Below are 24,013 nucleotides of genomic sequence, written 5' to 3'. Positions count from 1 at the left end.
TTGGTCAGCCAGTGTAGTTATAGAATAGATTACACAAGTTTACAAAATAAAACGAAAGTCGTGAACTTCTGTCAACGGTCAAAATTTTTTAAGCACAATTTAGTGCTGATTTCGAAACCGACCTTCAAAAAGTTTTTAGTAGAACAGTTTTTGAGTTTAAGCTCAATATCGAGTTTTGCAACTTTTCAATATATGTAATTTACTAAAATTCAAATATATTGCGTTTTGTTCAACCAATTATAAATCTTTTTCCATAAATTAAAAGCTGAATACAATACCATTCGATCATCTGAATACAGGTTTTGCGTCAGATTCATGAATTTTAAGATATCGGCGAGCTTTAGGGACGATCTTCTTAAATTTTAGCAATATTTCCAAAATTTATCGAAGAAATGTATTTTTTTTTCCAATAATAAAAAACCAACTTAAAAATTCTTACTCGACGTTTATTTGACATATCATATGTGGGCGAGTTACAGTAAAAATTTCAGCTCAAACGGAGCATTGATTACGGAGAATGAGATGTTTGAAGTGAGCGACTTTGCTTAAAAATTGAACAAAAATCGATTTCAAATCATCAACCTTGTATGGAAAGTCGAAAAAAATTTCGCTCTACTGTATTTTTTTTCTTTCGCGTTTTCGAACTAAGGGCATGATTCTACACCAAAACTGATCATCAGCTTACCGAGATCAAAAATGCTGTAAACTAGTGTTATTTAAGAACGTTTGCAAATAACTAAAGTATCGAAAAAAATATGTTTCACCTAAATGTTGTATAAGCTTGTTTTAATCAAAATACCTTCAAGATGGACTTTTATATTAATAGTCTTGATAAACCTTTGCCTTTTTCTTAACTGATTAGAGAAATCATAGTTCTGAGATAATATATACAATGCCTGCTGTACTATCAAAATAACCCGCATTATCAAAGTTACCCCGTTTTAAGGTATACATGAGTCTATGTCTAAACCATATAGACATTAATGACGTAGCATTCAGGATGGAGCAGTCCCTGTTAATGCTACAAACCATGTAATACATATATCAGGTATGGAAAAATATGCTACGAAAGGGAGGGGTATTAAAAATCGTCAAAAAATACTACGTCATTTATGGATGTTCCCTTACGTGTGTAGGGATGACCTATACTTGAGGAAGATCTTGGAGACTATTATAGAATAATTGAAATCATTACTCGACAAAACATAGATATATAAGTCTATGTGATTATTATTCCACATACAATCAAATACAATCAAACACTGCAGTCAAATCCACTTAAGGGGCCGTTCATAAACCACGAAGACTTTTTGGGGTAAGGGTTGTCTGGTTAACCCCTACGCTACATACAAATTTTAAATTTTTTGTACGGACAAAAGTCTACGAGGGGGGAGGGGAGTCTGAGATTGCCAAATTGTGGTCTACGTGGCTCATGAACAGCCCCTAAGTAATATTACTTTGATGGAGGTACACAGTAGCAGTGCTGAAAATTTCATTTCGTCATATCTGAATTCAACCACCTACAGCTCATTTGAGAAGCTGAACCTGAGAATATGGTATATGGAAAACTTGTGCGGCTAGACCAGTTCTGCAAGAAAGTCACGGAAAAATTGCTATTTTTCGAATATTTAAGGGAAATGTCACGGACTACCTTTGAAAAATGCCATATGATATTCACGGTGAATATCATTTGGCATTTTTCAAAGATAGGCCGTGACATTTACTTGAAACATTCGAAAAATAGTGGTTTTTCCGTGACTTTCTTGCAGAACTGTTCTAGCCGCACAAGTTTTTCATATACCATATTCTCAGGTTCAGCTTCTAAAATGAGCTGTAGGTGATTGAATTTAGATATGACGAAATGAATTTTTCAGCACTGCACAGTAGTGCATAATTGATCGGATAACCGCCGATTTTCATACAAAATGGGCAAATTTGATATGTTGATGGATGGATTGATGGATTGAGCACAAATTTTGACAAGGAACCACAAGTATGCTGTATTTTACGTATACGAAATACAAAAAGTATCCGTTCACAGGTTTGGGCGTGACAAGGCATTCAAGGCATGTGCAGAAATGATCGGATAGCCGTACCCCTTGGATTTTCACACGTGATGCATTAGGAAAGTTAAATGTAGCTTATGTCTCCCGCAAATTAGTTGTTGTGTCTTTAGAAGTACCATATAACCCAAATTTCTTCTAATAATAACATACTTCACAAATTCTCCAAAATTCCAGAAGATAAGAGCATACAAGTCTGACAATTCATAGAATTGCGCTGTAATTGACTGGTGCAACTGAGCAAAGTGGTGTGTTCATTGCCGCGATGCAATCGCCAGTTAACCAATCGATCACTCCAATTGCCTGCGGTTGGACACAGTTGAATTGATACCGTCTACCGATGATGGCGCATGTTACTGCTTCGCAATCAATTAGCGCCAACGATTACACGTGCCTCGAACCGACCAACATCAAGCCTATCTACGTTTAATGATCGAATTGAATCGACCTGGATGCAAGTTATTTGAGTCTTTGGCGGGGACTTTGACCGTTACTATGACTTATTGTAGGACAGCAGACATTGACGCATTCTGAGATTTTTCTTGGCATACTTTCCTACTACGGCAGAGTTTGCTTCTTAGTTTTGCATCCTATGAATGCTTAAAATATTTAACCTGAAGTGTTTTATATTTTTTTTTTTAAATTCTATACAAGCCACATAATTAGAATAAATGTACTAAAAGTAACGAAACTAAAGCATTGACCATCCTTTTGAAACACATGTCTTAAACGTGTTGCTTCCACTTTTATCTATATAAACACAATTCAATATCTTGTTGACCAGAATGTTCCCCGACTCCGCCCACCCATCAAAACACACATTTAACCAAAAGGGGATCCTTTATTCGCCTGGACCCAGATTGATGAAACCACAGAATTGATTCAACACTTCATTTCCCCTCCAACCCGTTCCCCTTGTGTTGAACCGTTTATCCTATTGAATGATTGCGTGAGCATCAACCGAGACATTCCGGCTCATTTTTCACACCGGTTGTCGGTCGTTGTGGAGCCATCGTCGCCATCGCATCGTCGACACCGTCCAATCACGTCTAACCTTTCCGCACACCCTAAATTGAAAAGAAAATCGTCCCACCTCCACTATTGCTCCCGGGTGAATAGCAGCTGTTGAATGCAGCCCACATTCACACGGGAGTCCCACACCACCGCAGAGCCGGAAAGAAATGAGACACGTGCTCTGGGGGATCAAACCAATTCATTCAACCACTCGTGGTGGGGTCCTCTTCCTTTTTCCAGGGAAGAGACATCGACCTGAGGGAATGTCGTATCTCACGCATGCTGGCTGCCGACTGTCCTGATACGGTTGTTGCCACTTAGTGGAAGAATATCTAGCTTTCACCCAACAAATCTCTCAGCAACTTCACCCTGCTCCTCTTCGGATCATCCAGATTGTAACGGTGAGCAATTAATCTCAATAAGCGTTTCCGTTGTACCGAGAGGTTCGCAGCATTCAACCAACCAACGCACATGAAGAAGATTGCGCCTTCATAACACCTCATTCCGGGATCAGTTTTGTAATCTAACTTTTCCTATTTTCATTGCCCTTTCCCTGCTTGTCTTCGCCGCGCCGTTTTGTAGCGCTGCTGGGAGACAGGTAACCGACAGCCAAAAGGCCAATTTCGTTACTTGAACATTAGCATTAGTGTTTTCGCCGTGGCGCAGTAGTTCCCTAGGTTGTCCTTGGGATGAATAAGATGTTTTCCATTAACTTTGTTAAATTGTCATCTTATTCTTTATCGTCATTAAAACATTTACTGGGGAACAGACTGTTAGTACGAAACATGAACCAGATGAAGCCCTACATAAAATTAAAGAATTTTTGGAATAAGCTCATGGGTTAGGCTCTCATGTGAAGAGGCATACTCGCCAGATAAAAATCATGAATTTTGAGATCGACAATGCATTCTGTCTGAGCATTTCATAAGAAAACAAATGAAACTAAAAGTCTTTATTTCTGCGTACGTCGCATTTGAGAAATAGGAACATACCTAATAGCAAAACTGCCAACAAGCAGCTGTCCAAAACATGTATGAAGCATTCTAATTTTCTAGAAGTTCCTCCGGGAATTTGTCTACCAGCAGCACTGGGAATTCCTCTATGGGTTTCAACTGGAAAATAATTCAGGAGCTTCACTGGATATTCCATTAGGAATTTCGTTTCGAAATCCTACAAGAGTTTATCCGGGAATTCCTTCTGAAGTTTCACTTTCAAAAATTCATTTTTTACATGAGAATGCGTTCAACAAAAAAAATCTCATGAAATTTCTCAAGGAATTCCACTGTGGTTTCCTCTAGGTTGTCCATTGGGATGTTCCCTAAGTGTTCCACGGGCACTCTGCTGGAAATTTATTCGAGTGTTTATTAAATCCATTATGCTGGCGATTTTATTGTTTAATTTTCAAGAAACTATTTGATATTTTCTTTGAGAATTTTCACCGGGAATTTCTCATGGAATTTCGATCGAAATGTGTCTAAGGATACCCACTGCGATTTTCTCAAGATATACACTGAGAAAATCTCTAGAAATTTCACCGGGAATTTCTCTAGGAGTTTCATTCGGAATTTTTCTAAGAGTTCAACAGTAACTTCCTCTATAAATTCCTCCAGGAATTTCACCAAAAATTACAGCGGTAGTCCAAGAGTTTTTTCTGGGAAGTTTCACTGGGAATAGCTCTAGGAGTTTCACAGAGAATTTTTCTAGGAGTTTTATTGAGAATTCTTCTAGGACTTCCTCGAGAAGTTCTACAGAAAATTCCTCTAGGAGTTCCTCCGAGAATTCCTCTAGAATTTCCTCTAAAGATTTACACTGGGAAGTCTTCAAGAAATTTCAACGGACATTAATCTGGACTTTCCCATAATAAACAGTTAATAACAATAATTGAAATTCCTTTGGTAACTTTTGTTGGTAATCCTTTGTGATCTCTTCCAGAAGTTTCTTCGGAAATATTTTGAAAGACCTTTTATTTGAGAGTTCTTTCGGAAATTTATGAAAAGTAACTCCAGGAGCTTGATCGACAGTTATTCTAAAAATTCTTCCAGAAGCTCTAATGTGTGTGTGTTTTCTTAACGTTTTTCCCAGAATTTCTTCCAATAATACTCCCACAAGTAGCTCCGTGAATTCTTCCAAAAGTTCCTCCGAAGACTCTTCCAGGAGTTTCTGCAGAGATTCTTCCGGAAGTTCCTCCGAGATATCTTCTAGGAATACCTACAGGAAATCTTCCGAAGTTTCTCTGAAAATTCTCGCAGCAGCTCCTCCACAGATTGTCTCGGAAGCATCTTCAGAGAAATTATCCACTCAGAAAGAAATTTTGAGATCTACACGTGCCGTAAATATTAGAACGTTTAAATTTCCATTTCATTTCACTCGATTTTACATAAAAGAATTTCTTGCACGCAAAGTTGTAGGCAAGCTCTATACTGCAGACTACCTGTAACTTTACCGGAAATTGCCTCAGGAATTCTTTCGTAAGTTTTTCCAGGAAATTATTGCGCTAATTCTTTCAAAAGATTCTCTGGGAGCTCGTATACAAGATCTTCCAGAAATATCCTCAAGAGCTCCACTAGGAGTCCAGGAGTTTTCTCTGGGAAGTACCACTGGGAATGGCTCTTGGAGTTTCACTGGCAATTCCACTAGTAGTTGTACTTGGACTTCTTTAAGAAGCTCCACAGTAAATTCCTCTAGGAGTTGTTCCAGGAATTCCTCTAAAAGTTCCTCTAGAACAGTGGTCACCATAGTGCGGCCCGCGGGCCGCACGTGATGCCAAGTTCTCTATGTTGCCGTAGAATTTCTTGCAATGTTTCTTAAGAAGGTTGTTCTACTCCCAAAATTATCTAGAATAACGTGTTTAACATTTCACAAATGGATCCAGGAGGTGCAATACAAGCAGTTGAAAAAATAGGCCTGAGGATCACTGCTCTGGAAAGTTCCACTGGAAAGCCTTCAAGAAATTCCAGCGGACATTAATCCGGCCTTAGCGCTTCAGTAACTCCTCTAGATGTTCTGATTTTTTTTTCCTGAAGTGCCTTGGGCATGTAAAAGCCATAAAAGTGGTAATAATAATAATTGAAGTTCGTTCGGGAACTTTTGTCGATAAATCTTTGTGATCTCTTCCAGAAGCTTAACCGAAAATTGTTCTAGAAGTTCTTTCCTTGAGAGTTCTTTCGGAAATTTGTCTGGAGACGTACCTCCAGGAGTTTGTTCGACAGTTATTCCAGAAATTCTTCCGGAAGCTCTAATGTGAGTTTTTATTTTTCAAACACTTTTCCAGAATTTCTTCCAACAATACGTTGCTCCGTGAACTCTTCCAAACCACCATTTTGTTTCAGTAATACCTTCAGAACTTCTTTCGATTATTTCTGCGGAAGTTTTTGGAAATTCCCCAAGGAAATCCACCTGAAATTCCTCCAGGATTTACACCTTGCATTCCTCCTGGAACTTTTCTAGAAGATCTGCCTGGGATTCCTAGTGAAGTTTTTACTACAATAGGAGAAAGTTCTTTGAGAACTCCCGAGATCAATTTTTAGCGAATATTCTTAAAGAAGCGAATATTCCTAAAAATACCGGGCAAAATTTCTAGATGCAATGCAAGAATCAATAGAATGCAAATATATCTCGAACAAGAAATGACGAGATTAGGAGGAAATATCCGAAAGAACTGTTTGAAGACTAATCCGAAGACAGTGTTTATACGGAGTTGTAAAACCAATAAAATCTTATGAAAAATTTAAAAAATACATTGAAGATATCACTGAAGGAATTTTAAAATGAATGCTTTATTCCATAAGAATAATGCCACGTATAAGTATACTGGAAAATTTCGGTAAAAAACTTGCAGGAGGAATCTTGCGTGAAATTTCTTAAGAAATGTACTGGAGATTTTCAGGTGAAGCTCATAGAAACATTGTAAGAGGAAATCTGCGGGTGTTTTTACTAAAACTTAGTGAACATATTCTGGAAAATTTCTTAAAAGACTTTTTTATGGATACCTGTTAAGGACACTCATTTTTATGTTTTGTGCTAACGTAAGAACAAACTGACATTCATAAACGCGACGCGAGACAAGACATAACACCTGTTCAGGGTTGCTCAGAATACTCCTTGAATGATGTTTGGATGGAGTAACATAGAATACATAGAATAATATGGAAATGCCTGAGACAATTATTTAAATTTTCTCGAAGGGAGGCGGCGATTCTCAGGATTTCGTAAGGATTTCGAGGAGTACTTAAACTGTGTCTATGAAACAGACACAGATTGAAGTATTTCCCGAATTATCTTTATGAAAACAATTTCCAAAGGAACTTCTGAAGGTATTTTCGGAGGAACTCCTGAATGAATTGTAACCGTTTGGTTACAAATTGTTGATTTTTGTTTTTTAATATGTTGTAAGTGTCGGACCCTTCACGTTTCTTGTGTAAGAACAGTAGAAGTACCACAGAAGCGTTAGGGTCCTGTGCCGCTGTAAATGTGTTGTCTCGCTACCAAAGATTGAATATGGGACAGCAAATTGGACTTTGAGCGAAATAGCATATACAATGATGGTTGATGAGAATGACGGAAAGGGAGAAATTAGAACTTTAGCGGCCATTGCCTTAAATCGGCAGCTATTACTATAAGGCGTCCGTGTGCTGTAGATGGTTTTTCTAGTGCAGTGATATTCGGTTCGAGAACCAAGTTCCCCCCCCCCTTGACGCAGTCAAGCGGATACTCGGGAAGAAACCTGCTCAGGTAATAAATAACATCCTGCACGGTTCTCAAAGAACAGTTTTTTATTAAACACTTCGTCCAATAGGACCTCTTTTGTATGGACCTTTAAGGTCTCCGTCCAGCACACGGCTCGGCCGCGGAACCGGGAACGGTTCCCGCGCCTAACCGTCAAGGATCGCCAGTCCTCATAGGAGGATTAACAGCTCGGGCCGGAGGCCCTAAACGTTAAGGAGCTTTCCCCTCTCGGCCGTCCAAGGTGGTTAGTCCACGGCCGGCCGATTGCGTCCAAGAGGGAAGACGCCTGCATCCCCCCCCCCCCCCAGCAACGCCCGCTGGTCCGTCGGCCGAGTACCGGCCCACAACACCGCTCGCCCCGCCATCCGGCGAGTTTTCCGGCCGCACAGCTCGACAGGAGTCGCTGTGTCGGCCATCGAACCCACCATCAACACAGCAGCGGTATGTACCGGTACCACCGAACATAGAATAGGTCACACTTTAACAAATTAACACAGAATTATACACAGAACAACACGCACACGCCACAATTAGGTTTTCAATAAATTATGTAAGAAAAGTGAAGGATTGGTGTTGTAGTTTTTGTATCGCGAAAGTGCCCTTGATTACCCAGTAGCTAGCCGACCCTGGGATTGCCGGAGAGTCTCTTGCGTCTTGAGTCGGCCCGGCACTGCTATGTTACCGATTAGTTTCACTTGGCACCCAGCCAAAAGTCCGCGAAAGGTAATCAAGGGACCGAAGTAGCATACAAAAATCTAACGATTTTTGCCGACGGGAGGTGGCAGGGATACGTGCTTGCACGTTTGTCTCACCCCTTACGCACTATGCTAAACTCAAGTGATTAAACTGCGAATAATCGAGGCTTTTGCCTTCAAAAGAGGTCCTGAGGTGTCCTGAGCACATCAAGGACACATTTGCTTTTGATTTTCGTTTTTACCGTCCAAAAATTCGTTGATGTTGGCAAATTTTGTGTTTCGTGAACCGTTTATGTATTGACGTAACATATATCATAATTGAACTTCACTGTTTTTGTCCAATCATTCATGACAACACACGCGCACTATTTATTTTAAACTGTTTGTTTTGGTCCATCTATATGTTTTACGATTTTATTTTACCCATACACAACACACACTGATTCTCATTATGACTCGCAAACGACGAGCAAAGGCTGAAGCCAATTATCATCCAATCAATTGGCAGCCGTCGACGTACGATGCGGACGAGTCGGACTTAGAGGAATGGTTTGAAATGCCTCGTCCGTTGCTCTCGACGCATCCTAACTACCCGCTAGAGGAGTTAGAGCTGGACCTCGAAGAGACTTTGTCGACCATACGGGAGCAAAGGACTTCGGGGGTGATGATGCCAGCAGACGTCGTTAAAATTAAACGAATCATTTACCTATTCATGCGTGACATAAACATCGTCACATGCGATGTAAATTCTCGCTATTTGCCCCCCAGCGCAACATGCGAATATAGGGCGCCGGAATCAGAACCAGAGGAAGAGATCGAGTTGATCATCCCTAATTCCGATTCCGATGATTATGAAATGTCCTTCAGCGAGCCCGAATCTGATTCGGAAGACCTGCTTCAGGTAGAAATGGGAACAAAAAGGAGCCCAGTGTCACGCTATTCTTCCGGTTACTTTTCCCCCGAATTTGACACCAGTAAGTCGGTGCTTCATTCATCGAGTTTTCCCCGAGACTTACCTGGTGAAGCTTTCCTTACTTCCAAAGAACAAACTTCGAACCCCGAATCCCTACGAAAGCAGACCCGATCGTTCAAGATTCGGAAAAAGGCCAAACAAAATCTTCAAGCGGAACCTACGGCCAAAGAACTGTGCGAAAACCTGACTTCGATATTGGAACCCTACCCTTCAATGAATATTCCCCGTTCCGGACGCACACCTGGAACCCATCAGAAAGGATTTTCGTTTAATAAAAAGAAAAACAAATCAATTTAAATTTTCAATAAATTTATTTAAGGTTTCTTTCCAGCTATTTCCAATTTTTCGGCAGTTTGCCACTGTTCCGGTGAGGCGCGGGAGTATCAGCATTTCCCCAGTCGCCGGCGGCAGACATCGCTGATGGGAAGATGATCTGGAAAGAGAAAAAGTAGAACAATTTTAGCAATTTACAACACCGAAGGACTATTGAGTTTGTTAGTCGATTGTGTTAGTTGTTATGAGAATCGTTAGCAGTTAGTCCTAGATTAGTCGGACCAGCGGATGAAAGACTCCGAGCGGTCGTGAAGACAGGCTAACATGCAGAAAATTAGATCCAACTTACCTTGATTTACTACGGGAATCCATATCAGGGCTGGCAGGAGCGGAGGAAAATACGGGGGTGATAATTTTTCCCCATTTTCCCCACCTGCAGAGTGGCTGAGAGGGGATTACCCATGGACGAATTGGCCACCGTCTAAAATCAACATCAAGCGAGTTAAATGAGTTGATTATCTAATGTGTACACCGATTTACTCACCTGATTACATCTTGCTCCGTCAAGATGGCTATCACGGTCCCGGGACCATTATGGGTTTGCTAATGGACCAATCTTTCATCGAAAAGATTGTCGTCGCATTACCCTGCAACCCAAGAATGACTGAGCTCATTCATCTAAAAAGACACATAAACATACGAAGGTTAGTCTTCGATATGTTTCATTAATGAACATACGTAGTACTTACCACAAATACATGAAAAAGGTCACTTTTAGCACTTTGAAACTTCGATAAATCTTCGCAACTGCACAGCATAAAGTAAACATAAATAAAACAGAACAATAGAGATGCTGTGGAAGTGTACTTTGACAGATTCATGACATTTCGCAAACTGTCACTGTTGTGTCAAACAGTTTGCCCGCCGGCGAATCAATCCCGCCAGGGGATTCGGCCGTGCTGATCGAATGTGATCTATGTGTTGGAAATATTTGTAAATAGGGTTGTAAAATTGTTTTTCGATGCGCATCAATGTAAATATTAATTAAGAGTTGTCTACCCATAATACGGGATGTTTTAAAAGATTTTATAAAATGTTGTGTACATATTTATTTTGCATGTTTTAATTTATTTCATTTATCGATTTTAATTTGTTTATTTGTGCACGTACGTAGAAAATATTTTAGCATGTTTTATTATTTATATTTTTAATTTGTAGTAAAGTTCTGTTATGATATCGCGCGCGGTAGTAGCTTGTAGATTTTTAAATTGTTGTTGTTTGTAGTTTTGTAAATATTTTAAAATGTTTGTTGTACATCCACGAACCGATGGCGGCCGAAGATGACTTGAGAGAGTGAATTGAAAAAAAATGCAAAATCTCTTCGTGCTTTCGCATTTTTTTCATCGGGGTGGTGGATAGTGTAACCGTTTGGTTACAAATTGTTGATTTTTGTTTTTTAATATGTTGTAAGTGTCGGACCCTTCACGTTTCTTGTGTAAGAACAGTAGAAGTACCACAGAAGCGTTAGGGTCCTGTGCCGCTGTAAATGTGTTGTCTCGCTACCAAAGATTGAATATGGGACAGCAAATTGGACTTTGAGCGAAATAGCATATACAATGATGGTTGATGAGAATGACGGAAAGGGAGAAATTAGAACTTTAGCGGCCATTGCCTTAAATCGGCAGCTATTACTATAAGGCGTCCGTGTGCTGTAGATGGTTTTTCTAGTGCAGTGATATTCGGTTCGAGAACCAAGTTCCCCCCCCCCTTGACGCAGTCAAGCGGATACTCGGGAAGAAACCTGCTCAGGTAATAAATAACATCCTGCACGGTTCTCAAAGAACAGTTTTTTATTAAACACTTCGTCCAATAGGACCTCTTTTGTATGGACCTTTAAGGTCTCCGTCCAGCACACGGCTCGGCCGCGGAACCGGGAACGGTTCCCGCGCCTAACCGTCAAGGATCGCCAGTCCTCATAGGAGGATTAACAGCTCGGGCCGGAGGCCCTAAACGTTAAGGAGCTTTCCCCTCTCGGCCGTCCAAGGTGGTTAGTCCACGGCCGGCCGATTGCGTCCAAGAGGGAAGACGCCTGCATCCCCCCCCCCCCCCCCCCCAGCAACGCCCGCTGGTCCGTCGGCCGAGTACCGGCCCACAACACCGCTCGCCCCGCCATCCGGCGAGTTTTCCGGCCGCACAGCTCGACAGGAGTCGCTGTGTCGGCCATCGAACCCACCATCAACACAGCAGCGGTATGTACCGGTACCACCGAACATAGAATAGGTCACACTTTAACAAATTAACACAGAATTATACACAGAACAACACGCACACGCCACAATTAGGTTTTCAATAAATTATGTAAGAAAAGTGAAGGATTGGTGTTGTAGTTTTTGTATCGCGAAAGTGCCCTTGATTACCCAGTAGCTAGCCGACCCTGGGATTGCCGGAGAGTCTCTTGCGTCTTGAGTCGGCCCGGCACTGCTATGTTACCGATTAGTTTCAGAATAAATGGAGAAACTTCTGAAAAAATTCCTGAAAATATTTTGATAAATCCCAAAAATTTCTGAAAATTTTAAAAACAAATTATAGATATTCTCAACCCTCTACTTCCCATGGTGGCTCTAGAGCACCACCGATTGTCGTTAAACTCAGGACAAACGAAATGGCATAGATAAAATGCAATATTTTTAAAATATGATTGCATCCTCATAATGTTTAAACAAATTTCAATTTTCTAGAAATTCTCAAAAGTTTAATAAAATTCTCAATGATGTTTCATTGGTTTTCAAAAAAATAGCTTTTTTGCAATTACAGTAGCACTTTTTTTTAGAATCTTGCATGCATTCCTGAAGGAACTTCTCAAGAAATTTCTGGTGAAACTTCTGACAAAAAATTCTGATAAATTTCTGAAAAACTCCCGAAGAATCTTTAAAAGTTATCCCTACAAAGCGTTTTGGATGAATAATAGGAAAAACTCCCGAAATAATTTCCGGAAAAACTTGCGAAAGAAATTGTGTTCGAAATTATGAAGGAACTAAATGTTGTAGAAATCACTGAAAAAATGTTGTAAAAGTTCTATATTGTAGATGAAAAAACCCAAATTAGTTGCAGAAGTATATTGAAGAATTTCGAAAAAAATGCTTGCAGGAGAAATTTTCCAATACTTCTTGAGAAACCCGTGGGATATTATCAGGTGTAAAATTAGTGCTAAAACTATGAAGAACTGCCTGGAACTACTAAACTGTCGTATACTTCAGTTTGCGTGTGAAAGTTTTGAGGACAACGTTGAGTTCAACAGGTTTAAGAAAACACTTCATAATGAAGAGAACAAAGATATTTCTGATACAGACTAGGCCGTCCCACAAACAGCTTCAAACGAATTCCGTGGAGTATTCAAATTGTGTCTGAAGACCAGACGCAGATTGTAGTATTTTCTGAGGGATCCATAGGCGCCACCTTAGGGGGGCATGCATGGGTTTGCCCCCCCCCCCCATATTTGATGATTTTTCGGTTTTCCCATATAAAAATTCTGAAAAACCAAGCTTTGCCCCCCAATAATTTGACCAAGTTGGCGCGTCTGAAAGGATTCCAATGTGACACTCCTGCAGAAGTTTGTGGTGGAAAAATGGGAACCCTTAAAGTAATTTCCTATGTAATTCCTGAAACTTCTGGAGGAATTTTGGGGGACGATCTTTTGGAGGAATTCTCGCAAGACTTTACGAAGGACTTCGCAAGAGTTCTAAGTAACTGCTACAGAAGCTTTGGAGAAATTTACGTAGAAATTCCAGAAGGAATACTGGAAAAGATTTCATGGAATATTCTGGAATATATTTCAGGGAACCTCCCAAAGAATTTCCGATGAATGTTTTTGACGAAATATTCTAAGAAATTCCTGAAAAATTGCCGACGAAACTCTGAAGAGCCTCTTTGAATATTAAGAAAGCTTCTGATAGAATTTCTTGTAAAACTTCTGCAGGAAATTTGCCGATAGAAACTTCAGAGGGGATTTATTAAATAAGCATTTCAAGTTATTTCCGAACTTATCATGGAGTTCGATAAGTTCTCGAAGATAATCTTGATAACATTATCGGAAAAACGCCACTTTCTTGCAGAACCTGCCGGAGGGATTCCCAAAAGATTTCAAAGGAATTTTCAAAGGGAACCAATTGTTCACCAAATCAATTATTATCAACCCAAGCAGCACCTGCAACATCATCTAAAATGTGGCTTTCTATGCTTTGGTCTATATGAGTTGCACTAGAAGCACATAAAACTTCCATCTTGTCAATTGAGTTGCATTGAAAGTTCGAAATTCGTAAAGTTGCGGCTTTGTTTCATAGAAATCACAAATTACCACGTGTTTGACATCGATTCGTGGAGGCGGAGCTCACATATTCCTCGCAAGTGATAATACAGTTAGCTCACATTAAAAGTGCTATGTAACATGCATGAAACATCTAACTCTGGTTTGTTTGTTCAGATTAGGTTCCAAGAGCGTTACAGAAAACTTGAGCGTCTTTTCATTTTGACAGTTCTCTAACTTGTGACAAAGAAGGTGCAATAAAGTAACAAGCAACTTCAGTAGCTTTTATGACGCGTTGAGCAGCGATTCTCTCACAGAGCTCTTGGTGTAGTATGTAAGGTGAGGAGATAATACTCCTGGTGTCCATGGTTCGAGTCTGGACGATTTTTTTTTTTCATTTTTTTTATCATTCCCCTCGTTTATGTTGCATAAGAATTCAGAATCTGCGCTGTTTGGTTTCAGATAAGAAGCAATTGTGTTCTGTTGTCCGTGATACGGACAGTGAATAAATTGCACTAAGGTTGCTGTTACTGGTTCAGAAACAAGTCGTGTTGCTTGGGAAAGGAGTGGTTGAAGAAACTGCGAGTGCAATTTCTTCGGAAATTACAGAAGAACTTTCCAAAGCAATTTTAATGAGATTGATCAATAAATTTGCAAAGGAGTTGCCGATGGATTTTTTTGAATAATTTCCAAAGCAGTTGCTGAATAAATTTTCAAAAAAAAATCAGAAACGATTGTCGTTTGAATTTATAAAATATTTGCCGAAGGAATTTACAAATGAATTTCCAACTAAATTCTCAAAGTAATTACCAACGAAATTTCCATTGCCATTTTCGGCAGCATAAATATTTAAAGAATTTTCAAAATTATTGAAGAAAAAAATAAGAAGAGGTTGTGAAATACCTTCTTAAAGAAATGATGGAGACAATTTTATAAGGATTCTCCGAAGAAATTATACAGTAGGAAATTCTCATCGTACTCTTGCAAAAAATCGTGAAATTATCAGCAACTAGAATGATTTTGGACAAATTCTTGAAAACACACCTGGAGAAATATACAAAAGAAGTTCTGCAGGAATCTGTCGAAAGAATTTAAGAAGGAACTCTTGCGATTATTGTCTGCAATTATTAACTTGATGGAACTTCTGTGGGAATTTTCAGTGGAATTCCATGAACCTATCAAATTGGGTGCCGTGAATTCGAATCCCATCGGTACTCGTGGATTTTTTTTCGCAATTTTTATCTCAATTTGTTCACGAAGCACGTGTTTCTATTGTGAACATGGATGTCAAAGCATTGAAAAAATTGAATAACAATTGAAGTCTTCCACTAAGCTTGAAGAACCACTGCCCAATACTGGAAAAGTTCACAAATGGGCATCTGCTTTGACGCTTGGCCCCAACTTTGCTCTGAATTAGATTGTAGATATTCCCCAGTAACAAGCTCCCCCGGACTGGAAAGCAAAGAATTCCGAAATAATAAATTTCCATTAGCTGTATTTATTTTGTCTCGCGTGCCTTTCCCTAGCGCGTCTAAAACACCTCATCTCGCCTTTATACTAATAAAGAACCGTCCGTCTCCATTTCTGAACCACCCATTCAAACAAAACACCTGCGCGCCACCATGTCAGTCCTGTACCTTCCGCGAACCAGATTCCATTTCTCCGGATGAGCTTGCGATATAATTGTTAAACTTTCCCAGCTGAATGGTTCTGCCGCAGTCAGTGCTAGGACCCGTTGGTTTGTGGAAGGCATGAACACGAGCCAAGCCGCGGCTCAGAAGAAGATGTTCGTTGTTGTGCCGTTTTCTCCGGTCGTGGTGTTAATGAATGCATAATTTGCCTAATTATAACCACCATGAGCAGGCGAAAAGGCAGAAGCAGCAAAAGCAGTACCAGCCAAGAAGCGACCGGTTCATTTGGGGCTCGTTTTGCACCCGGGTAACTACTGTCAGGCTCGGGGTTGATGTAACAAGCCGAAATACGAATTATTCACTCGAGGGAGACAGTCCTTTTGGTGTTTTGACCTTTTTCTCGGAGCGCTGGGTCCGAGTTGCGAATGATTTCGTTTTGTCCGAGTTGTGACTATTGTGGAATGCTGCTGAAGTGTGTCAATAACGGTCGCTTTGGGGAGGTGAAATTTGCAGGTTAATAAAAGATTCAGAAACGGCCATTGTTAATGGGCGAGCACGGTGATGAGGAGCTGAATGATTTTGTAAAAGATCTGAGTATAATAAGAATATTACTATTTGAAGCACGGTTCGTAGAACTGCAGGTCTCCTGAGTTTCTTTTGTGTAACTGGGACTATTGAAGCATCTATTACCAACAGCCGCCATGATATGGAACACTAAACTTTTAACTAATATTCATAGTGATATCCTCAGAATCAGGATCAGAATTGTGTCATTAATGTGCATTATCAATTTATATTGATTATTATTGTTATTATCATTTCTTTATAATAGAGATTTTCAACCCAATCTGTATCATATTAGTATTCTTCATGAAACCCAATTTATCACTGATGCAAATTTTTGAGCTTGGCAAACAAATCATAATATTTGCATTTACTCACTTTCCAAGGAAAACGCTATCAGTGATCAATAATCGGATGTGCGTCCATCCGCCATCTCGCAAGTTCCATGTTAACTTCCCACAGAAGAAAGCGCCGGAAAGCAGGATTTTGCCTTTGCATGTCTATTCGGCTTACCGACTACCTCCCCCCCCCCCTCGTTGACTTTGATGTACGATATCCGATTACGACAATCAGTCATATGTAAATTCTTTGGTAATATTTCGCTTCACGTTCGAGTTGCCTTCAGGGTTCGCGCTGCTGGTACACCCGCAGATGGCGGCGTGGTGTAGTGACACGAGACGAATGGTTTGCGAACAACACAAGGAAAAAAAACTGCGGCGGAAAACTTTCTCACTGGTTTCGAATGGTTTGATTCCGTGCGTTTCCGGTCCCCACGTGCAATGGTGGATTAGAGGGGGTGTGCGGTGACTGATCACCTTACATCGCAATTTAACCGTCAAATGCCTCGTCGTATGTTGTGTGTGATAGCAGCAACACCAGAATCGCACTCAGGATGTCAATGTTCCGAGGCGGCCCTAACATACATACACTGTCGCGTGTGTAGGAATTCCGAAATTTCAACTCTGTACTACGAACTTGGACGGAATTGGTCATTGCGACACTTAGTAGACAGGGGTGCACCAACACAAGAATAAAAAGCAATTCAAGAAAGTTCCCAGTTCTTTTTAGCATCATCTAAAACAACTGTATTTTGATCGCCAGAGAAATTCCTGGAGAAATACCCGGAGAAACCCTAAGAGATTTCTCGGATTTTTTGAGGAAACATCAGGAGGAATTCCTGTATGGATCATAGGAAAAATCCCCGAATGAATCGCTGGAAGAATTCCTAAAGAAATCCAAACGGATACTTCTTAACGAATTCCAACGGAAATCCCAATAGGAATTTCTGAATGATCTTTAGTACAAATTCCTGGAGGAATCTCAGTTGGAATTTCTGGAGGAATTCCAAAAAGAATTCCTGATTTCCCGAAGAAACGCCAAGAAGAATTTCTGAGAATATCCTTGCAGATATTTTTTGAGGGATTTTGATAGGGAACACAGGAGAATTTCTGCAAGAAGCCGGAAGAAACTACGACAAGAATTTCTGAAGAAATCCCAGCACGAATTACTGAAAGAATCCCCAGAGAAATTCCTGAAAAAAATCTTTGGAGGAATTACTTGGACGTATCCTTGGATAAATTTCCGGAGGTATCCCGACGAGAATTCCTAGAGGCATCCCAGAAGAAACCCTGGAGGATGGAATCTTGAGGGAATTTGTGGAGGAAGCCCAGTAGGAGTTCTTTAAAAAATCCAGCAAATACTCCTGGAGAAATTCTACCATAAATTCTAGAAGGAATCCCATGAGAAATTTCTGAAAGAATCTTTTTTGGAATTTCTAGAGCAATCCTAAGAAAAATTTCCAGTGGTCCCGTTGAGAGAATCTGGAAGCATCCTTGAACGAAATCTTGGAGGAATCCTTAGGGAACTCGTGCAAGAATATCTGAGGAAATTCCTGGAGAATGGCTTGGAGAAATTTATGGAGAAACTTCTAGAAGGAATTTTGATAGGAAACACAGAAGGATTTCTGCAGGAAGTCCAGAAGAAATTAAGAGAAGAATTCGTGAAGAAATCCTAGCACGTATTCCTAAAGGAATCCCCTGAGAAATTCTTAAAAGAATCTTTAGAGGAATTTCTGGAAGAATCCTCGGTTAACTTTTCGAAAGTAACCCAGTGAGAATTCCTGGAGACAATCCAGAAGAAATTCCTGGAGGAATCCTAAGATTTTTTTATGGAAGAATCCCAGTAGGAATTATTTTTAAAAAATCCAGCAAATACTCCTGGAGAAATCCTACCATGACTTCCCGGAGGAATTCCTTAAGAAATTTTTGATAGAATCTTTGAATGAATTTCTGGTGGTATCCAGACGAGAATTCCTGTAGGCATTCCTGCAGAAATTCCTCACGGAATCCTGAGCGAATTCATGGAAAAATCTGGAGGGAATTCATGGCAGAATCCTTTTAAAAATCCAGCAAAAACTTCTGGAGAAATCCTAGGTGGTATCCCGGCGAGAATTCCTGGAGGCATCCTAAAAGAATTAAGGAAGTAATTAATTCAACTTTCTAAGGAAATTTTGTAAAAAAATGTAAATAAAAGTCCTATTGAAATTTCCAATGATACGCACGAAGGAAAACAATTACATCTCAATTCACATTTCTTTCTTAGGGAGGGTTTTTCGAGGATTTTTCTGGTGGAACTTCTGTAAAGATCTTTCAAGGAACGTCTAAATAAATTTATCGAGGTGTTCTTGGAAATACTCCAAATAGATGTGTTGAAGTTTGGGAAAATTTAAAAAAAAAACAACTTCTTTGGAACTACAAATCTGTATGTAGGAAAGCTATTCAGATTAGCTGATCGAAAACCTGGACAAATTCCGACAGACTCATTTGTGAAGTTTACATTGCAAACTGATTACGAACTTTTAGTAGTGGTGCTGGGGATTTCTAGAAAAATATATTTTGACATTTTTTTGGGTATATAATTAAAAACAAATGTGAATTTGTCTAGCAAACTTCGGTAGAGGAATTAAGGTATTTATTTCTGATTTAATTTCTCAAAATCCCACTACCGACATACTCGCAAAATGTGAGTTCTTCCTTCGGAAGGGAAGTAAAACGTGGGTCCCGAGATGAACTAGCCTAGGGCTAAAAATCTCGTTAATACAGATAAAAAAAATCTCAAAAAAATCTCGTTGTATTAGTTATGTTCGTGCATCTCCCGAATAAAATCTACAGGAGTAATAATAAAGAAGAATAAAGAATTTATATTTTATTTCACATGAAAATTTAATTTTTTTAAAAAATCAATCTAAGGATTCTTAAAAAATAGTTAATAAAAATAAAGAAATTTGGTTGAGAATTTCACTTTATGATTTCGCCATAATTTGTACTAAGAACTACTGTGATCACAATCATAGCGTGCGGTTGGCCAGGTTGGCCCCTAAGGTTGGCCCCTAAGGGAGGCCTAAGGCTAGGAGGATGATGCTATTTTTTCTTGAATATAATCAAGACACCATTTAAAATTGTGTTTTACTTCCTTCCGTATTCTCAAAAAATCAGGTTTTTCTAGATTATTTTGGGAAATTTTTAATTTTTTTTAAGTTATTTAAGCTTGTCTAAGAACATAAAAAAATCAATAAGCTTTCGAAAGTCTAGTGAAAGTTTCTGAAAATTCCCAAACATCTGTACTGGGAAATGTCTAAGGCAGGGGTTTTCAAACTTTTCTAGACTGCGACCCACTTTGGATTGAAATAGAATTTGGCGACCCACCAAAAACTTGCAAAAAGTTTTTTTTAGAAAATTAGGACAAATTACATTTTATCGCTTTGGTTGTGAGATAAGCTTATTTGAGTTAAAAGTGACCAATTCAAGGTTGCGATAAGCTTGCGTTACGTAACATTTACTTCATAATATTTTAAGTTTATTATATTAATATACAGCGTTCGTTTTCTGATAATAATCAAAATAAGGTTCGATTTCAACTATTTTTTATAGGTAAGCTTTACTGAAGCCTTCAAAAATATACATATGTTTCGGTAGACATAACCAAGAATTCGATGGTTTTTTTCGAAATTCAGTAATTTTCTGCCTAATTTTTGAAATCCTGAGTTTTTGTAATTCTTATTACTAAACTTTTCAATAAAAAAGCTACTCTTAAATGTAAACTGCAAGCACCAATCTAACTTGAACTTATCCTTCAAGAAGAAAAAAATTTGTAGATTTTTTAAAAACATATTTTAGAACACAGAGTAACTTAAATACTCGATTTGCTTCGACTGTGACTTTTTGTAAATTTCTTCGACATAAGATAAGGAAGTTCAGGAATATGTTTATTACAATAACGCCTAAACCTTCGCGACCCACTAAAAATCAGCCCGCGACCCACCAGTGGGTTGCGACCGATAGTTTGAGAAACGCTGGCCTTAGGATTTTCTTCGCATTCATTGAAATATGTTACAGTGTTAACAACAAGTATTTAATATGAAAAAAATCAAGCGATGCTCTTTCAGTTCATCCAATTGTTACTTCCAGCAAATGTTTCACTGCGAATCTAGCAGATATCATTCAAGTTGTTTTCAACCAAAAAACTACCAGTCACAGTGTTCGAAATCGATGATTTTGCGATCAAAATTAAATAACTTTTTTTAGGTTGGTTCTAGAGGTTTGGCGTGTTCTACAAAGTTTTTCTGCATGCTAAAAGGCGTCTTTTGATAAAATGTAATAAATGATTAATCCCCCTAGAAGTGAGATAAAAATTTTATTTTTTCGAAATATTTTTTTACAGGTTTGACGTCTTCGGCAAAGTTGTAGCGCATGATAAGAGAACAAAAATCGTAGAACATGTCAAAGCTCCATCTCTTACGGTTTTCGAGATATGGAGCGTTTTGTGCGAAGTACCCCTAAAACTAGTTTTTTCAGTGTAGCTTCAACAGATAAAATCCTACAGTGTTGTGACCTTCTACAAACTTGTTCAGGACGTCAAAATACACATTTCTTCCAAAGATATCAAGTCATTATATCTTAAAACAAAAAAGTTATAGGCAAATTTGTCATATTTTAAGGTGTACTTTCACCTTAAGTAACTATTTCCGGCGCAAAATGGCGCAGATGGCTCAATCGGTAGTTGAAAGATTAGACTTTTTACTATCACTTGGGGGTGGAAAACCTCGTGGACAATAGTGGGAAAGGTGGTTTAAATACATGACAAAAATGAATTATTTTGCCTGTAATACAAGAAAAATAAATTTAAAAAAAAAATAATTAAGAAGCCCATAGTAATTTTTACTGCACTGTGTTTCTTCCGGCAATATTTTACAACGTTTTTACAAAAACCAGTGAGTTTTTATCACTAAAAATTAAAACATAAGGACAAAATATTGTTCCCGAGAGTTATAACTAAAGCTAGTTCTAAATAAAAGTATTGAATTTCTTCAAACTTATGACAACATATCTATGCCCAAACGAATGACTACCTACCCTCTACCCAATAGTCATACAATTGAATGGCTACGGTGGTTAGAATAACAAATGCGTTTTGATAAATACCTTTGCAGTTCTTATTAAGGTAGTTGTGATTTTACATTCTTCAATACATATTTTGACGATTTTCTGGTGAAAATAGAGTAGATCTTTTATCAAATGATCAATTTGATAAAAAAAAATATTTTCAACTCGATTTTTGTGAAAAGTGCTGTAAAAATATGAAAAATACTTCAATCAACTCATGATGCAGACGATGGGAGTCAAAACATGTAATTGGTTAACGTCAAGAGATTAAAAATAATATTTGAAATGAAAAAACCATCGCATTATTTCTCACACCCTGTATTTTATTGACTTATATCTGATATATTTCAATTGCTTCCCAGGTGTAAGTCAAACTCGTGGATTACTGAAAAAGCATAAATACAAATATAAATATAAATAGATGAAAAAAAATTCTACTCTGTGTTTTGTTGCACATCTTGAACTGTTTAATATTTCCTTCTTCCTATTTCTAGCGCTACATAACTTGAATATTGCCCCAAAAAAAAACTTCAAATAGGTAATTTTAAAGTACTTTATCAGAAATTGCCTGATCATCAGATAGTAAACAAAATGAATTCAAAAGCATGAATAAAATATTCTGTTAGGTAAAAACAATGCTCAAAAACGACACGAATGCACCTTTGGCGTAAAGTGTCGCTAATTTAAGTAAATAAATAAATAAATCATGCTCAAAAATGTTGTAAAATATTGCTGGAAATTACGCAATGCAGTAAAAATTACTGCGGGATCCTAAATTATTAATTTTTTATTTATATTTCTTGTATTACAGGCAAAATAATTAGTTTTTGTCATGTATTTAAACCACCTTTCCCACTATTGTCCACGAGGTTTTCCACCCCCAAGTGATAGTAAAAAGTCTAATCTTTCAACTACCGATTGAGCCATCTGCGCCATTTTGCGCCGGAAATAGTTACTTAAGGTGAAAGTACACCTTAAAATATGACAAATTTGCCTATAACTTTTTTGTTTTAAGATACAATGACTTGATATCTTTGAAAGAAATGTGTATTTTGACGTCCTGAACAAGTTTGTAGAAGGTCACAAAACTGTAGGATTTTATCTGTTGAAGCTACACTGAAAAAACTAGTTTTAGGGGTACTTCGCACAAAACGCTCCATATCTCGAAAACCGTAAGAGATGGAGCTTTGACATGTTCTACGATTTTTGTTCTCTTATTATGGGCTACAGCTTTGCCGAAGACGTCAAACCTCTAAAAAAATATTTCGAAAAAATAAAATTTTTATCTCACTTCTAGGGGGATTAATCATTTATTACATTTTATCAAAAGACGCCTTTTAACACGCAGAAAAACTTTGTAGAACATGCCAAACCTCTAGAACTAACCTAAAAAAAGTTATTTAATTTTGATCGTAGAATCATCGATTTCGAACACTGTGCAGTAGTGAGTATGATTTTTATGTTATTCTTCCCACAAAACAAATTTACCTGGGATCGAATCCAAATCTCGACAAAACTTACAAAATGTGAGTTCTTCCTTCGGAAGGGAAGTAAAGCGTGAGTTCCGAGATGAACTAGCCTAGGGCCAAAAATCTCGTTAATACAGATGAAAAAAAATAATATTCCAGGAACTTCATCATAAATTTAACCAGATATTTTTTCGCAAGTTTTTGCTAGGTTTCTTTGAGAAAATCTTTCAAAAAATCCAATCAAAAATTTTCTAGATTTTTTCTTGAAGTTCTCGGAAATTCCTTCAGGGAAGCTTTCAGCAAGTTATCAAAGAGTTTATCCTGAAAGTAATCAATGGATTCCTTCATATATTTTCCCAGGGATTATTTTTTGGCAATCTTCCATATCTTTTTCAGAGTTTTTCTATGGATTTTTTATAGAGATTCCTGCAAAATATTTATCTTTAACCCTAAAAGGGATACCTGGGGTCCATTGGACCCCAGGCGCCTTTCAGAGCTCGTCTTTGATGGAACACACTCAGCGAGGTGACGAAACTGAGGCCATGAAGGTATCCCTTTAAGGGTTAAGGATTAGGTACCTAGCACTTCAATAGATTCTCTCAGTAATACCTCCATGGATTCCAATGGAAAATCCTGCAGAGATTCTATTATAAATCTCAAGAATTCGTTCAGAAATTCTTCCTAGGTTTATTTTTTTTAATTGTACTATGAATTGCTTTAGAAATCGACGTTTCCTTCAGAAAATTAACTATAAATTCCTTTAGAAAGAATAAATTTATCACATCCCTCAGTGAATCTTTCTTTGTTCCGAAATTGTTTCATGCTCACTAAGGATTGCTCCATATATTTTTGGTAGAATTCC

The 24,013-nt window shown here is 38.4% G+C and overlaps 2 protein-coding genes across 2 annotated transcripts in view; one reads left to right on the top strand and one right to left on the bottom strand.

Moving 5' to 3' along the window:
• The window catches only part of LOC109404759 (sodium-coupled monocarboxylate transporter 1), a 247,588-nt gene that overhangs the window by 176,515 nt on the left and 47,060 nt on the right, over window positions 1-24,013 (bottom strand). The window lies entirely within an intron of this gene.
• LOC134288737 (uncharacterized) lies at window positions 4,457-9,902 on the top strand. The gene has a single exon (XM_062854522.1). It carries the CDS (start codon window positions 8,949-8,951, stop codon window positions 9,765-9,767), a length of 819 nt encoding a protein of 272 aa, XP_062710506.1. The 5' UTR covers window positions 4,457-8,948; the 3' UTR covers window positions 9,768-9,902.

Source organism: Aedes albopictus, chromosome 2 (genome assembly GCF_035046485.1).
Source record: "Aedes albopictus strain Foshan chromosome 2, AalbF5, whole genome shotgun sequence".
Lineage (NCBI taxonomy): Eukaryota > Metazoa > Arthropoda > Insecta > Diptera > Culicidae > Aedes > Aedes albopictus.
This window is presented reverse-complemented; position numbering and strand designations above follow the sequence as displayed.

Excerpts from the sequence above, each read along its gene's own strand:
- LOC134288737 (XM_062854522.1), top strand. The coding sequence starts at position 8,949 with ATGACTCGCAAACGACGAGCAAAGGCTGAAGCCAATTATCATCCAATC.